Source organism: Mytilus galloprovincialis, chromosome 6 (genome assembly GCF_965363235.1).
Source record: "Mytilus galloprovincialis chromosome 6, xbMytGall1.hap1.1, whole genome shotgun sequence".
NCBI lineage: Eukaryota > Metazoa > Mollusca > Bivalvia > Mytilida > Mytilidae > Mytilus > Mytilus galloprovincialis.
In genome coordinates this window covers 65739602-65757851 of record NC_134843.1, presented here as the reverse complement: position 1 = coordinate 65757851, position 18250 = coordinate 65739602, and the positions used below count along the sequence as shown (strand labels likewise).

At 32.9% G+C, this 18250-nt stretch overlaps 1 protein-coding gene across 4 annotated transcripts in view; it reads left to right on the top strand.

The window, feature by feature from the left end:
• The first annotated feature begins 16184 nt into the window (after positions 1-16184).
• LOC143080130 (uncharacterized) overlaps positions 16185-18250 on the top strand; it is a 138097-nt gene continuing 136031 nt past the window's right edge. For all 4 annotated transcript variants that reach the window (XM_076255833.1, XM_076255831.1, XM_076255829.1 and 1 more), the window contains exon 1: positions 16185-16281. In XM_076255833.1, coding sequence (XP_076111948.1) covers positions 16209-16281 — 73 coding nt within the window. In that variant the 5' untranslated portion in view covers positions 16185-16208. The remainder of the gene's footprint in view (positions 16282-18250) is intronic.

Here is an 18250-nt window from a genome sequence, read left to right as displayed (position 1 = left end):
TCCCATCTAGTGCACCTAGCACATGATGAAACTGCCACATATCACTAAATTCTTGCGAAATGGCTAGCCATTCAGCTTCTTCCGTAGGTGTGTTGATAACATCTTCAGCATACTCGGAAATAATTGCTTCACAGACTTGTACTACAAGATTGGATATCGTGTTGTGCGGCACTCTAAATAAATACATAAGTGAATGATAACTGTCTCCTGTGGCTAGATATCGAAGGGTTATTGCTACTTTAAGACCAACTGGCAATGCCTTTCGGTACCACGTGTCTTTCTTTTGTAGCCTTGGTGTTAATATATTAACAATTTCCTGAAACATGGTTGGATCAACTCTCAAAAAGTTTTTGAAAGAAACGGTGTCTTCACATCTCAATTCATCCAACAGCTGTGCATAAAAACCAAACTGAGATCTTCTACCTATCCAATCCCTTACCCATACCGTGCGCACTCTGCGATCTATTCGTTTATGTCTGTGTCTGTTTAACAACATTCTCAATTTCAAAATATGATTGTGTATCAATAATCCATAATTTGTCATTTCCATCCGTTGTCTGTCCATCTTGCTGTAAGACTGACAAACTATTTTAGCAAATGGCGAGAAATATAGATACACGTGGTTTGATTATACGTAGAAGAAGGTAATCATGCGTAGTAATACGCATCGATACGTAATAATGCCTAGAATAACGTGATGAAACCTATTAATGCGTACCATGAAGCGTAATATACCGTACAAAAACCTAATGCAACGTGGCAGATACGTACTTAAACGTAATAACACCTAGTGATTATAATCAAATACGTTTTAGAACGTATCAGGTACGTTTCTAATACGCATTTCTACGTTCCTTCTACGTTTTACTGCGCTTTTCTACGTTAGTACTACGTTTTCATTTTTAGTCACGTTTGTATTGTGCAGACCAATACAAACGGCACCGACCACGTATCAATCTACGCATAACTACGTATATAGCCGTTTTAAGTACGGATCGATACGATTCACTACGGATATTGCCGTTTCGCTACGTTTTGAAAACGTAGCAAAACGGGATAGCCGAAACGTGACAGTGTGACTGGGGCTTTACGGATTGTCACAGTTAGCACCCTTTATTTCATCTCATTAATAATTTTTGCGCATACAAAATGTAAGAAATTTTAAAGCTAACTGAACATAAAAAAGGTCAAGAATATTAAAAAAATAAAAGTGATATGTATGGAATGCCACAGTGAACCCCCCGATTATTTTTATTTTTCCCATTAGAAATGCATTAAAAATAATTATTCGGCGGCCTTCAAATTCCCGCCCGCAAATTATCATTATTCCCGCCCGAAGATTTTTATTAATCCCGCCCGCAGATTATTATCATTCCCGACCGCAAATTATTATTATTCCAGCCCGCATATTCATATTTCCCTATTCTTTTTGCGGCGGCCGCAGTTTTATTTTCTATGGAAAGCCACCATTGTGTTATTGTGCTTTCATGGTCGTTTTTTTTATATTCTTGTCTTGAATTTTTGGTTATGTGCTTTAATTTGTCAAAAGCCATTTTGTTTTTGTTCAATCTAATTAAAAACCAATCTCTCATCGCTCCCGTTTTCTGATATGTCGCGTGGGAGATCTAACGAAACCGGCTTTGAGGTCACATGTGAGTGAACTAAAAGTTATGAATTTATAATGATATGCAAATGAATTGACGACCTATTAATAAGCCAATCAAAAAAGTTTATGAATTATTTTGACTGACGATTTCGTCGTAAATAAAATGAGTTACATCCCTTTACCTTACGTTAAACTTTCAAGATCGTGGAAGACTCAATTTCATTGGTCGAAAAAGACACACCTACGAGGTCACTCACATGTGACCTCAAAGCGAGTTTCGTTAGATCTCCCACGCGACATATCAGAAACAGGAGCGATGAGAGATCGGTTTTTAATTAGATTGGTTTTTGTTTGTCAACATATTTGTTTGTTTTTAACGTGACAAAGATTATAACACAATATAAACATTTTCAACTATTATGTCTCTTTGTTTTATTCACACATTGTTGTCAGTTTTTTAACTATCTATAAAATCAGGTTTAATCCATATTTGTAATAAGGAAATGAATCTGCAAGCATTTCAATACTGGACACTTATTTTCTTATGGTTAACTTATAATTGCGATTTCGTTTTAAAGATTTTGCCATCGAAAATACTGTTATATCGAATTTAAGAACTGACAAAAATTGTTTGTTCTACTCTTTACGGTTGTTCTACTCTGTACGGTTGTTATTTCAATGATGGTGATGTACAATTCGGAAAGGGGAGAGTACTCATGAAGCTAGTTTAACAAATTGACATGATTGTCATCAAAAGTCAATAAGTGATTATACTTTCTCTTTTTATGTCCCATTTATGGGCATTATGTTTTATGGTCTGCGGGTCTGTCCGTTCGTCCGTCCGTCAGTCCGTTCGTTCGTTCGTCCGTTTCTTTTTTTTTTTTTGCCTAGTATATTTGGCAGACGTCGGAATATATATGACAAGTGGTTACTAGACTTAAGCTGTCAAGCTGTTCCCTAATTTATCTGAATCTAACAACAGATCTGACAGAAGTACACGATCCTTGAATTAAAAGAAAATACAAGCTTGATATAAAAACAAGAATGTGTTCATAGTACATGGATGCCCCATCCGCACTATCATTTTCTGTTTAATAGACCGTAAAAATGGGGTGAAATCTCTGATTTGGCATTAAAATTAGAAAGATCAGAACATGTGTACTTAGTTTCAAGTTGATTGGACTTCAATTTCATCAAAAACTACCGCGACCAAAAACTTTAACCTGAAGCGGGACGAACTGACGGACGGACGAACGAACGTTACATGCTAATAAGATCATTTACATTTTTTTAAACAAAAAATTGATAACAAAAATTTTATAGAATACTAAGTAGTTAGCTAACATGATTTTGAAGAGAAAAATAGCAAGTTTTTTTTTTTTATTGAAAACAATATTGCTCATATTCGGACAATTTTAACAGGACGAGTACAGAATTCGGGTTAACATGTCAATACCTTGTATGACCACCTCTTGCATTTATGACCGCCTGACACCTCCGTCGCATGGAATCAATAAGACGTCGAATAAAATCTTGAGGGATGTTGTTCCATTCCCCGAAAAGTGCTGTTCGGAGCTGGGCTAGCGTTTCCGGTGTATTTTGGCTATTTCTGATACGTCGTCCAAGTTCGTCCCAAAGATGTTCAATTAATGATAAATCTGGAGACATTGCTGGCCAAGGCAAAACACGAATATGGTTATTCTCCAAAACGGTCATCGAAATGTGTGCCATGTGACAACGGGCGTTGTCCTGCTGAAAAATGTGGTTAAAACGGTCTTCAGAGAAAAGGGAGAACAACTAGAGCCAGAATTTCGTCCCTATACCTTGTTGCATTTAGGTTACCAACGATGATTTTGAGCTCGATGCGTTCCTGGTAGGTAATCCCGCCCCATACCATGATTCCGCCACCACCAAACTGATCTGTTTCCTGCACGGACGCATCAGAAAATCGTTCATTGCTTCTCCAGTAGACCCTGGCTCTGCCGTCGCTAAATTTCAAATTGAATTTAGATTCATCGGTAAAAAGAACCTGTCTCCATGTTTGCCTATTCCATCAAATCCGTACCCGTGTCCATTGAAGTCGCGCCATCATGTGACGCTGTGTAAGGATAGGTCCCTTCAATGGACGACGAGCTCTTAGACCAACTTGACGCAATCGGTTACGAACTGTTTGAGCAGATATTCTGTTGTTGTGTCTTCCGTGGGTTATAATAATAATAATAAATTCTTTATTTAAAGAGGGTAACTCAATTAGAAATAGTCTAATTTTCATTGAGGCCCTCAAACAAAATACATGCATACAGTTAACATTCATACATTCATACATTAAATTACAATATATATTACTTGTATATACACAATTCAATCATTGAAATATACTTTAGGGTAATAAATGACAATATTTGATATAGTTTTGTTAGAGGAAAACAAATTATTTGACTTGCATATAATTTTCAAGAAAATGATTATAACTATGTTTCTTGAATAATTCCACATTAGGACATTTTTTTATTTCGAGTGGTAAATTATTCCATAATTTGGTTGCAGAATAATGAAAAGATTTTTTATAAAAAATTGTATTTGGTCTTGGAACAAAAAGATCATTATTAGAGACAGATCGTAAGTTGTGGCGTTGCACATCATCAATATTTAGTATTGCTAAGTAATCAGGTGTTAGCCCATTTACAATTTTATACATTAGAATTGATTGTTGGTATTTTATTCTTTTAGTAAAAGATAGCCATTTTAAAGAAGAAAACATGAAATTAGATGGAATAGAAATATCGCATTCCAGTATAATTCTTGCTACTCTTTTTTGAAGTTTTATGATTCTATCTGAATCTTTTTGTAATAAATTTCCCCAAACTGAACTACAATAGTCTATATATGGTAGAATATATGCATTATAAAATAGTTGCCTTGTGTGTATTGGCAAATATACTTTAATTTTATATAAAAGTGATACTTTAGATGAGATAATTTTACATATACGATCAACATGATCTTCCCAGCTTAAATTTTCATCAATGTCTATTCCAAGTAATTTGAAAGAATGGACATTCTCAATACATATTTCGTTGACGGTAATACATAATTCTGATAGTTGTTTAAGTTTTTGTTTTGAACCCAATTTCATACACTTAGTTTTTTGTGCATTGATTTTCATACTGTTATTGTTACACCAAGATTGTATAGCATTTAAATCATTTTGCAATATGCTGTTTATTTTTTCAATGTTTTTATCATGAAAATGCAATGTGAATCATCAGCATATAAATCCATATTGGATTGTTTAACATGAAGTGGTAAATCATTTATATATATTAAAAATAACAGCGGACCTAAAATAGAACCTTGAGGCACTCCATACTTTACAAACGATTTATCAGATTTAATGTTAGCGTATTGGACTTCTTGTTGTCTGTCAGACAAATATGATTTTATCCAATCTATTATATGTTTTCCGATATGATAAAATTTTAACTTTTCTAAAAGTATGGCATGGTTAATAAGGTCAAAAGCCTTACTGAAATCTAAAAACACTGTACCAACTATTTCTCCATTATCTAAATATTTTAACCATTCGTCAATTAGTTTAGTTAGCGCTGTTTGGCAGGAATGTCCTTGTCTGAAACCTGACTGGGCGATATGTAACACTTTTTTATTGTTAAGGAATTCATATAACTGTGTACATACATGTCTTTCGAAAATTTTAGATATGGTATTCAAAATAGAAATTGGACGATAATTTGAGGGAATATCTCTTGGTCCTCCTTTATGTATAGCAGTTACTCTTGAAAGTTTTAATTTTTGCGGAAAACGATTTGAAGTTATACTTTTGTTTATTAAAAAAGTTAATGATGGGGATATTATTTCTGCACTTAGCTTTAAAAATTTGGGACCTATTCCATCTAAACCTGCGGATTTATTAATATTAAGATGTTTTAGTTGAGAACACACCTCTCCAATGGAAATGAGTTTTAAATGAAAATTTTCAGTTTTCTTTAATTTTTCACTAGTAAAATTTTGTAGTATAGAAAAATCCATATCTGAAGTATTATTTCCAATAAGTTTTTCAGCTACGGATGAAAAATGAACATTAAGAGTATTTACAATATCTTGGTTGTTATAAACCGTTCGATTTTCATACTGCATTTTAGGTGGAAAAATAGTATCCTCTTTTGGATTTAACTCTTTAATATGATTCCAAAGTTCTTTACTATTTTTGGAACTAGTTATGGCGTTTTGGTAATATTCCTTTTTTGCATTAAATATTAACGACGTTGTTTTATTACGCCACTTTTTAAAGTTTACCCAATCTTTTTTTGAATGATACATATTCCTATATTGAATGGAGTTTTTAATTTCTTCATTAAACCATTCGGCTTGTTTAAAAGTTTTTACTCTTTTAGTTTTCATTGGTGCATGCTTGTTAATAACTTGATTAAAAAGTTCATACCATTTGTCGACAGCAATATCAATATCATCTTCCATTTCAACAATATGAAAAGGGGTTTGATGTAAGTCTGTACAAAAGGCATCTTCATTAAATTTTTTGAAACACCTATACTTTATTTCGATATGATTTTCTTTTTTATCTTCATATTGATTTTTCTATTTAAGCATACAGGATAGTGGTCACTTAAAGCATATGAAGGTACATGACAATGGACAATATTTTCAGGATTAGTAGTGTAAATATGATCAATTAGAGTTTCAGATTTGTCACAAATACGTGTTGCAGTGCAAATTTGTTGTTGAAGATTAAAATTGTTTATGAAATTGATCCATTTTTTATTCTCAATTTTTATCAAGTCAATATTAAAGTCCCCCATTAAAATTATCTCTTTGTTTTCTGAAAGAGCTGCATTAAATTCTTCCTCAAAAAGATCTATCCAGGACTGAGGGGAATTTGGTGGTCTATAAATAGTACAAATGAAGAAAGGTTTAGATTTTGGAAATTCTACCTCTAACCATAAAGTTTCTAATGTATTAATGGATAAATCAGATCTATTTTTAACTGCAATAGAATCTTTGACATAAACCAATAGGCCACCCCCATCCTTACACTGGCGATCTTTTCTGAAAATTTTGTATCCCGGTTTGTCGTGCAGTTTGTGACGCTATTACAAATCGATTCCGGAGATGAATGATGCGAATGTGTTTGTCTTGACGTAACGTCGTTTCACGTGGCCTGCCACTACAGGACGACCATTTGTTGTGTCAGTATCTCTAAGACGAGTCTTTAGCCTTGCAATAGTCATCATCGAGACATTAAAACGATTTGCAACCTGCACTTGAGTCATTCCTGCTGCCAACATCCCAATAGCTTGTTCTCTCTCATTTTGGCGTAGACAGGGCATTGTTTTACGTGTAACTTTTTTTTATTTTTTTAATGCGACCTTTTGTTAACAATCGTGTTCGACACAATAAATGACAAAAAGGACAACTCGATTCCAACTCTTTTTAAAATGGTTATTTGTTTGAAATCAGAAAATGACGTCACGTCATTTCCGATATTTTTATAAATGAGTAAATTTGATAGATAAATCATTCAGGTTACTAGTTTTAATCATGAAAATATTTGAAATTAATATGTGATATTTTCAAATTGAAAACCAATGTAACGTTTCTTTTTTTTTTTTTTTTTTGCCTAGTAGTATGAACAATAAATCTACTACTGAAATCATTATTCTGTGTTCAAGATAGTATTTTTTTTATTTTTTTTTTTACATTTATTGATTCATTAAATTATAATTCACAGCTGTTTTATTAATATATAAAATAAGTCCTTTACGATAATGACTTGCTTACGGTACAGTATTCCCAACTGATTTCCAGCTAACTGTTTAGGTCCGATATTGTAAAATTAACAAAATAAGACTTCAGACGTTTCCCGTTTATCACACGAGTCAAGTATTGTAAATACTTATAATCAGTATAATGACTGTCATTGAACTTCTAGTCCAGGTCAAGGCGCAACAAGAAATGGATAAGATGTCTGTTATTAATTTTTGACCTCGTGTAAAGACAGATAAGGTCCTACATGTAATTGTTAAGGAATGGACGTTTGATTTATCATGTGACATAAAAAGTAAAATCACAAAAATACTGAACTTAGAGGAAAATCAATTCGGAAAGTCCATAATCACATGGCAAAATCAAATAACAAAACGCATCAAAAACGAATGGACAAGAACTGTCATATTCCTGACTTGGTACAGGCATTTTCTTTCAAATGTAGAAAATGGTGGATTAAACCTGGTTTTATAGAGCTAACCCTCTCTTATTTGATGACAGTCTCATCAAATTCCGTTATATTTACATTGATGAGTTAACTAAACAGACAAAATAAATAAAATAGTCAAAATGTGGGTACATCAGTCATCATCGTATAACAATTTTAAAAGGAACAATTTAACAGAACACAAACCATCTATCTACAAACACATTCATTGATTTGTGTGTCTGACGTCATAACTTTCTTGATAACCGGTTATTTTCCAGGTTCCTTTCCAATATTTTTTTTAAAATGTATTTCTATTGGATGTTCTGTTTTGTTTACAACTGTTTCACATTTCATGAATTTCGCACTGAAATCCTACGAGCGACATGCAGAGAATAAATACAACTTACAATGAATGGTCAACTAGAAAAAGCTGCGGTCGCGTTATTTCTAGGTCAGAAATCGCATGCAAATACATTTTGTCATAAAGAACTGTTTGAAAATAACATCGAGAAATATTAACGTCACCTACGGAACTTTAATAACACGAATGGGTATTTATAACGAAAAGATATTTGACTGACTGTCGTATACAAATTCCGTAGAATTATGTTTTATATGATTCTATCTTTGCAAGAAAAGAGGTTTGATCTATATGTCATAATCTTCAGAGCAATTTCTTGTATGAACCATACAGACAAATATATTTACAATATGAAAAAGAGGGACGAAAGATACCAAATGAATATTCACCCTAGCTCATAAGTCGAAGCTTTGGAGAAAAAAACGAAAACCGATCAGAAAACAAATGACAGTACTTAGTATTCAAAACTAGACTCGGCAACACCAAAAAAAAAAAAAAAAAACCGGTAGGGAAAGCAGATACTGCTCAAAATCCAATACGTAAAGCCCTTACATGTAATTGCCCCAAATCTTTACAAGTTATAATACATTTATTAACGACTACCCAAACGATTACCATCAACATCATATATTAAAAAGGAAAAACGTGTAATGATATTGTTATTATTATCTTCATACCTTTGAATATTTGACATTACTATTACAATTTAATATCCATCTAGTAATTTACCTTGATGAGATTTTGAAATCAACAACCTATATATAAGACTGAGATTAGACGGAAATACATGTAACTGTTAGAATGTAACTATAGTGAATTAAGTCGGTAATACAATTACAACTTGTAAACGAGAATTCATTTTAGAACTATGTACATCGATGTCTTATTTTGAAGGTAGAATAAAGATAAGTCTTAGAGCTCTCGACCAATTAAATCCCCTGGTTTAGATACATGACAATTATAGTCTTGATCAATGAGTATTTTAAGTATCTATAAAGACTAAATTATTATTTACTTAAAATGATGTACATCATGTAAGCTGGGTAATTTGTTAATTTTGCAGTTTAGATTACCTCAAAGAATGTTAAAGAGAAAATAATCCAATAATCACAAACACAATTAAAATATTTGGTTAATCTTTTTTTTAATTGAACAATAATTAATTTGATATTGATGTATGCAGAGATTGATGTTTATATAGCATCTATTTCTAGAGTTTTTGTTATTATATATCTTGATAGTTTTTCATATGTGACGTCATGCTGTTTCTAAATTTCATAAATTCAAATGTGGCATAACGTTTGTACCTTTTCGCCATCGTATGTGACGTCACATTTTTGTAATTACGTTGACGCCTAAACTGATTTGGGTGTGTCTATTCTGTGTTAAACTTTAATAGCATTATGTATTCGGGTTTAGTTTTCTGTAATTAGTTAATACTTCAGTTTCATTATGTATATCTCTTTCATATTCATTTGTTAAAATTTACTGTTTGCAATAGCATGAATTGTTCTATATAATAAGGATGTTCTTATCCCGGGCATAAAAACAATGCCGTATTTGGCAAAACCTTTTCAACTGCTGTACAACTTTACCTTTTTCACTTTCGATCTTTTATATCTGGGCGTTATGTATTCGGGTTTAGTTTTCTGTAATCAGTTAATACTTCAGTTTCTTTATGTATATCTCTTTCATATTCATTTGATAAAATTTACTGTTTGCAATAGCATGAATTGTTCTATATAATAAGAATGTTCTTATCCCGGGCATAAAAACAATGCCGTATTTGGCGAAACCTTTTCAACTTTTTATCTCCAGTGCTGTACAACTTTGTACTTTTTTCACTTTCGATCTTTTATATCTGGGCGTCACTTGTAAGTCCTGTGTGGACAAGGCGCGTTTTTGGCGTATTAATTTTTAAACCTGATGCTTTTTGTTATCTATTAATCATGTTTTTCTTTGTCTAATATGTTCTGCCTATTTATTTGTATTGTAGTCCTGTAATATTATGTTGTCATTTCAATGTTATATTTAACTTTGCCATTAAAGTGCGAGGTTTGGCATGCCACAAAACCAGGTTCAACCCACCACTTTTATTCCCCTTTAAAAGTGTCCTGTACCAAGTCAGGAAGATGGCCATTGTTATATTATTGTTCGTTTCTGTGTGTGTTGCATTTTAACGTTGAGTCGTTTGTGTTTTCTCTTATTTTTGAGATATTGAGATCAGACGTGGCACGGTACTTGTCTATCCCAAATTCATGTATTTGGTTTTCTTGTTATATTTGTTATTCTCGTGATGTTTTGTCTGATGCTTGGTCCGTTTCTGTGTGTGTTACGTTTCGGTGTTATGTCGTTGTTCTCCTCTTATATTTAATGCGTTTCCCTCGGTTTTAGTTTGTTACCCCGATTTTGTTTTTTGTCCCTGGATTTATGAGTTTTGAACAGCGGTATACTACTGTTGCCTTTATTTGAATACATTTGTAAGCTGCTTTCCGTTTTTGACTAGTCTGTCTCCGTTGATTGTTATGATTTCTCTTATCGACATACGAAAAATGAATAAACTCATTGAAAATAATTTGATTTTGGTTTTGAGTTTATGTTGGCTGGCTTTCTCGAGAAAATTATGTGTATTAAGATGGGGACCAACTGTACCACTCATATCACAGATTTGTTGGGTTTTCTTTTCGAAACGAAAATAGCACTTCATAAATGTCGTTCGTCCGTATAGCTATTCCCTATCAACTTGGTCATGAACGCTTAAATCTAAACAATTGAAAACAACGAATGTGTAATGTAGAAATTTTAGACAGAAGGGACCTGAACGTAAAGCCAAATTACCGCCAGTCAATCGTGATCGACAGAGTTAAAAACTCTTAATAATTTCTTATGTTACCAACTGCGAATCATATATAGAAAATAATTGATGATCGTTGGTTCCTTAACGTCCAGTGGCAAATAGTTCATGCATGTTCAGGACAGTTATAGAAAAGTAAGCTATCATCGTGTCAGTATCTGTTTTCTGTTAATGGCTTACTCTCATTAAATCAAATAGGTATGTGTTTCCAACAATATACTTGTAGATATTTCAGTATAGATATATATATACTTAAATATTGCCAAATAAAGAGATATGAAAATTGGACATTTGAAATTCCGCAAGTAAAAAAAAACCACAGCAAATGAGCAAAGTTAACTTAATCTCTTTATTCGAAAAATGTAATCCTCTACCTCCTTCCATGGTAACTAAATGAAACGAATGAAAAGGCGAACTGACACTCACAAACATTTGTTCACATCTCAATTTTTAAGTGCTCGAAGCCAAAACAAGAACGACGGAACGATACGAAGCTTATTCCTGCTTTGATCTTACTTTGTGGAAAATAGAATAGATCCAGGAGATCGACACAGTCTCTTTAGATCCTCTGTGTGCAAGCGCTTACAAAAACGTTGAACTCCGTCACATTCTGTATTTGTCTGTTCCAAGCAAGGAGCCTGCAATTCTGTGCATAGTTGTAGTGGGTTACTGACTTCGACGATGAATGTTCTGTAATAAATCGTTTGAATTATATATATTATGTATATATATAATTATTTTGATGACCTATCGTTGCTGATTTCTCTGGTTGATAGTTTTCGTCGTCTCTTTGACTAGTATAACCAAATCTGAATTCTATGAAAGTTTCGAATTTGATTTTCAATACCTTACAACGCGAGGTATAACGCCCACAAAGGCAGTAAGGCGTATAATCTTGACTCCACTCCACAATCAAATTCAGGTCAAAGTCTATGTCAAGTAAATGGTAATCTGGTCCCTGCAAAAATTCACCCGATGACCTCTTGCACAAATTAATTGTGAGGTCTTTGTAGAAAAAAAAACCTCAATCTCCTTGACTGTGGAATTCAAGAATGGCCCCTGAATTATTCCACCCGGCAATGAACCCAATGCTTGGATGGCTTTTGTTTTTAATAAGAGATGTAAAATAAAATCATTATGCTTGAACGTTAAATCCGATACGTAATTTAGAGAGAATTAATGTCAATTTCTCTACACGTTTATTATCAATTTCTCTACACGTTTATTACCCGTGAAAACAGCGTGAGATTTTATGCAATTTTGTTTTCTATCGACCCCAAATTCATCTGGTTTATAGAATTGCATAATATACTTATTGCTGAAATATGAAATATTTGCCAATGGTTGTTATAAAAACAACTATCAATATTTTAGTTACCACCTGACAAGATGGTTTATTTACATTCTTAGTATTTTCAACGCAGACTGAAATGTAAAAAAAAAGATGTGGTGTGGTTGCGAATGAAGCAACTCTCCAAAAGAGACCAAATGTCATGGAAATTAACAACTATAGGTCATCGTATGGCCATAATCAAAGAGTAAAATTAAATATCGAATAGTAGTCAGCTAAAAAAGGCGCTGAAATGACAAATGTTTAACAATTCAAACGAGAAAAATAACGTCCTGATTTATTTTCACAATAATGAAAGAAAATCAAATATGATATACAGCAACAAAAGACATCCTCTGATTTACAGGCTCCTACCTTAGGACAGACACAAACAGAACTAGTTTGTAGTCGCCGACACTCCCTAACCTGGAACAGTTGTAACAGTACAACATAAAGCGAAGAAGCGACAGGGAACTTATGCATCCCGACAACAAAATTTAACGATTTTTTTAATATATGCTTGATCGTAAAATTATATCTGCTAAATTGAATGTAGGTGTTTCAGGTGTATATCTCAATTGTCCTGTCCTTTCAATCAATGTCAGTTCAAAGGATTGGTATCAGGTGACACAGGTGATTTTCAAAATATCTTGCATGGACGATAAGTTGGTGTGAATATGCACAGCTTAACCTTAAATCAAGATAAGCAACAAAGATCGAAGGCCATTTAAATTCGTAGTTATTCATTCAGGAAGTATCGCATGCATGCATACACTTATCAATAATAATTTATCTGAATTGAACCGTCTTTCTCGACGGACACTGATTTTGTTGTAGAAGCAAGCTATAAAGGGCTCCAAAAAATAACTAGTGTAAAACCATTCAAACGGGGAAACCAACGGCCTAATCTATATAAAAAGAAGTTCAGGGTTGACTTAATTATGTAACACAATCAGGAGCATATATCATTTATTTTTTAATTTTGTTTTTAATTAATTTTTAATTTAAGCATTTGTAAGTGTTGAATAAAATATAAAAGAATTTCATCTCGAAACTAGACGAAAAAGGGACGATTTTTCGTTCCTTTTTTTCAATTCCCCTTTTTATTGCACAGCGATGATTCGTTAATCCCATCTTACGGTGTTTATATATATGTATATACGACTTTTGAGCTCAACAATTTTAGGACGTTTAGCGAAATGAAGAAACCTAAAGATTGAGTAACACAAACGCCACAACAAATTGGGGTGCATTTATGTGTTTCGGAAAAGTCAACAGTGCCTCTTAACAAGTAGTGATATTTCGGGGTCTGGCTGGGGAGAAGGGGGGTCTGAAATGGGTTACGGTACTATTTAATAAAGGTATCTGAAATGAGTGGACGACATATCCAAAAAGTTCAAGTTTGGATGATGATGTAAGCGCTGTCCTGCAACTGTTAGATGTATACACACAATGTTGTTAGATGTATAATCCCAGCTTAGATACAGTCTCACTTCTGTATACTCTGTTGTATTTAAAACCCGATATGTTTTGTTACCACTACCAGAAACAAATTGGGAAAGACCCAGTCGCTTGCACTACAAGAGCTATTTATATTGACTCAAATAATTGTCCAAACACGTCAAATGCGAGGGTAGAGGTAAATGCGTTTTTTTCTTCAGAATGAAAGAGGAACGAATTATTCAAATGCACAAATATGATCGTATCTACAAGATAGAATAGTTTATGGAGAGAATTCGACATGTACAGGTAATCTTAAAGATATTGAAAAGTAAGGTACAAATATAAGAAAATTATGTTGGAAATTAAAAAAAAAAAATGAAATCCTATGGAAATGCTCTTGTTATAATCGGGACAAAATAGAAAACTGATGACATATCGCTTTCTACGATTCATTAAGATCATAAAAGTTCCATTTCGAATTTGCAGTGTACAATTTGTCATAAACAAAATATTTGCATTTATATGCCTATATATATGTATTATATACAGATAAGGCAAAGCAAGATCAAATTGGTCAAAGGAATCGTGATATGACTATGTGTTTTTGTTCTGATAAACTAGTGGCTGAATTTCTATTAAACTTTTAAAGAGATTGTCCGACCTGTGTTTATTTATTGTAGTTTTAATACCAATTAAACGGAAATGTATTGAGCAAATACATACTGTATTTTGGCACTACAAAAGGTTGTGTTGCCTTTATTCTAAATCCATTGGATGTGTACTGATTGATATTTTAGTCTAGATACATGATTTATCAGTTGTTATTGTTTTTGAAGTAACTGTCAGTTATTGCGAGTTCTCTCAGATCTGTTGTTGTTGTGTGGATGTATAGAAACTCAAGTCCGGTCTATGTTTAGTTACATGTTTTATTTACTGATTTGTATAGATCTGATGGAGTTAAGCCTTTTTCAACTGAGATTATATATTTTGTTCATATGGTGTTTTGTTACACCACTGTCCCAGGTTAGGGGAGTGTTTAGACCCCGAAATCATTTTTAATCCCGCAACATTTCCATATACCAGTACCGAATCGGGAGCCTGAAATTCAGTGATTGCATTTGCTGCTGCATATCATATTTGGGCAAAAATATAATATAGAGAAATATGGGGGAAATTATTTTGAATAAATCACTAAAAATCATACATGATATAGAAAAAAGGGCAAAAAATATAATATTGAGAATAATTGGGTGCTAAGTGTATACCCGTTTGTAAAATTTCCATCCCCCAAGGGTGACTGGGGAAATAGAAATATGGTCACTTGGTCTTCTTCCGACCGGCAGTAAAACGCTTGCCAAAGAGGGACGTCCGTTTGGCTGTACGGGATGTATCAAGTTTGCAGCCACGTCCGGTTAGAATGGGGACATTAAATCCGATGCCTTGTGTAAAGATAGTGCCTCGCTCTTTGCACGTAAAGAACCTTTGCAACAACTCTTTCAGGGGTCCGTAGGTGACCTGTTGCAAGGCAAAACTTCTGTCCCTTTCCAATATACCCTCATTTCTACTGACAGCCCAAATTTCACCGACCATCATGCCGGATGGCCACTATTATTAAAAGATCTACCTTTTGTAATTATTGTTAACTTGTTCTCGTCCTGAACATGCATGAAATGTTTGCCACTGGACGTTAAGCAACCAACAATCAATCAATCAATCAATCAATCAATCAAATTTCGATACGGTACATTTGAAATAAAATCTTAATTTTAATTTGAAGACGCTTAAAAAATGCAGTCATTCAAAATAAATGTAGAAAAATGCCCAAACTCCCTCCCTAAACCGTTGAAAAAATGATAAATCATTTTTACAAAATAATGGGTGTATGCATGTATAGGTTGTTATATCCTAACGTATTCAGATACTTAACAACCTTTTTTTTTTAAATATGGTTCTGAGCGTTCCAAATGACTGAATATCAAGAAAAATATCTTTGGTTTCGGGTGGAGATCTTTCTTGTATCGACAATTCTACCCCATCTTCTTATTTTCATTTTCGGACGCACCAAATTTATCAAGTGTTATTTACATTAATCAAAATATGTAAAAGGTGCTTTCCTTTGCTCGTATATCTTGATCTTTTACCCTATCTTTCTTATTATATCTTTTCACATGAAAATTAGGAATGGTTCAACTATTATCTTCTGAATATGGAACAACTTATATGGTAGGCGTTCATTCTTAAAATTGTCTGACCTTTGCTGCTCTTTGCTTTATCAAGCTAACTTAAGCACTGAAATACGAACGATACTGATTACGTCAGCCTTAGTATATATAGCTTGTCTTGCAATTGATTCTACATTATTTTTCGTATTTCGTATAACAAAGGATGTATTGCGCAACAGCGCTCATTCTTTGGACGGTCGCCGTCTATCAGACGGTGACATTTTCGAATGCAGCAGGTCAGTGTTCCTATTTTAAATTAGGTTGCCATGAGAAATAACAATAGTTCGATTACAATAAAAATCTTTCGAGTGCAATTAATTTTAATCAGGTTGCCATGAGAAATGACAATTATTCGTTTACAATAAAAAAAATAAAACTTTTGTGTAGAATTAATTAAAATAAGGTTGCAATGAGAAATAACAATAATTCGTTTACAATAAAAAAAAAAACAACACTTTTGTGTAGAATTTATTTAAACAAAGTTGCAATGAGCAATTACGAACGTTTACATTATACACAATAAGTATAGTCTATAACTAACGTATTAACTGCTTTAAATAAAACTGTTGTTAAATTTGTCATTTTTCTTGAAACGAATAGCAGTAACATGTGGTGGTAAATGTGCAACAGTTTTTAAATCAATGCAGTTCAAGAGTGGTGTCTTCAAATTGATAATATCAAGTTCATCTTTTTGCCTGTATTAATGATTTGTTAAAACGAATCAACTTAAATAATGGTAATATTTTTAACGTTAAAGGCATGTATCCTTTACAGCGAAGACTTAAATTATGACGCGTTATTTGGGATAGTTAGTATCAGAATACAACTACATTAAGTTTCATTGCAATATATGAATGCACACTTCAACAGAATTTATAAAATAATAATGGTTTTGTGTAAACTTTTTCGAATCCTTTAATTACTTGTTTTATTTATACGTTTATTTTGAATTTATATTACTGACAGTTGATGCTTCGGTTCGTTTTATTATTAATTAAGAAATAATTCTTTATGCCATGCCTTATGCTCATTTTAACATGGGTATGGCATTATATTTGTTAATATTTTAATACCGCGCAAGCGAGGTATTAAATGTTTACAAATATAATGCCTACCCATGTTAAAATGAGCATAGAGCATGGCATGATAGAATTATTTCGATTCTAATAGGAATATTTTGAACTTTTGTACCTCGAAGCGGACCTATAGTTGACGCTCGAAATATTGCCATTTTGATATGATGAACCAAAAAACGTTATAGAAAATCAACCGTTTATCAATAAAAAAAGAACAGAAACATTTAAACTTACTTTTAAAATGTTTTTATTTAATTTCCTAGCGAGCAACAACAACAACAATGTCCATTTTGATCTCTGGCGTTATTCAAAATTCATCTGACGTTGCAATTTCAATTGTGACGTCAATCACGTGCAGTCCATGTTCTATTCAAATTAGAACATGGCTTTGTATCCAAAGCTAAAGAAGAACGTCATATTAGAATATGTATTCCTCAATGAGTAATTTCAATGGTACTTTTTCTAATTTTCTTTTTCAAACGCTTCAAAGTTAAGTTGCACTGAAATAATAAAATAGTTAAAAACTACGTGTTTCTGTATGCACATCTTTTGATTATTCTGTAGACTTACTTTATCAACCTTGAAGTTTAAAATCTGACACAGTTTCAGAACTGTAGTAGACATAACCACAGATTAAATATATGCCGTCTGTGACCAAGTCATGATCACGTATGAGGATCTGAAGAGTGGGTCCAGCATTTCTTTATTCGTTAATTTTTCAAACCATTTTTATCTGTTCTTCATTTTTGGGCCCATTATTCCTAAATTTTTTTATATAACTTAGCAACCCGTTATTTCCTATTCTTTTTGTTTTAACATAATTTTCTTTATTGTTTGCTTGCTCCTTATTCTGCAGCCTTTGCCCATTATTCTCTATTGAATAAACTCACTGGACCCTCTTGGTTTAGTATCATCTGTCGTTGTTATTTTTGTCAGTATAGCGAGTTCTAGTTTTTCCTGCTTTTAATTGTCACTATGTTAAGAGGATGCCAAGAAAAGCTATTTAAATACCTGTTGGTTTTTTTTTAAATATTACTATCACTTGAGGCAAACGAAGAAATGAACCTTTTTATAAAATTCTCTGCGCATGGCAAATTTCAATGGTCCAAATCAAGATCAACCGGTTGTT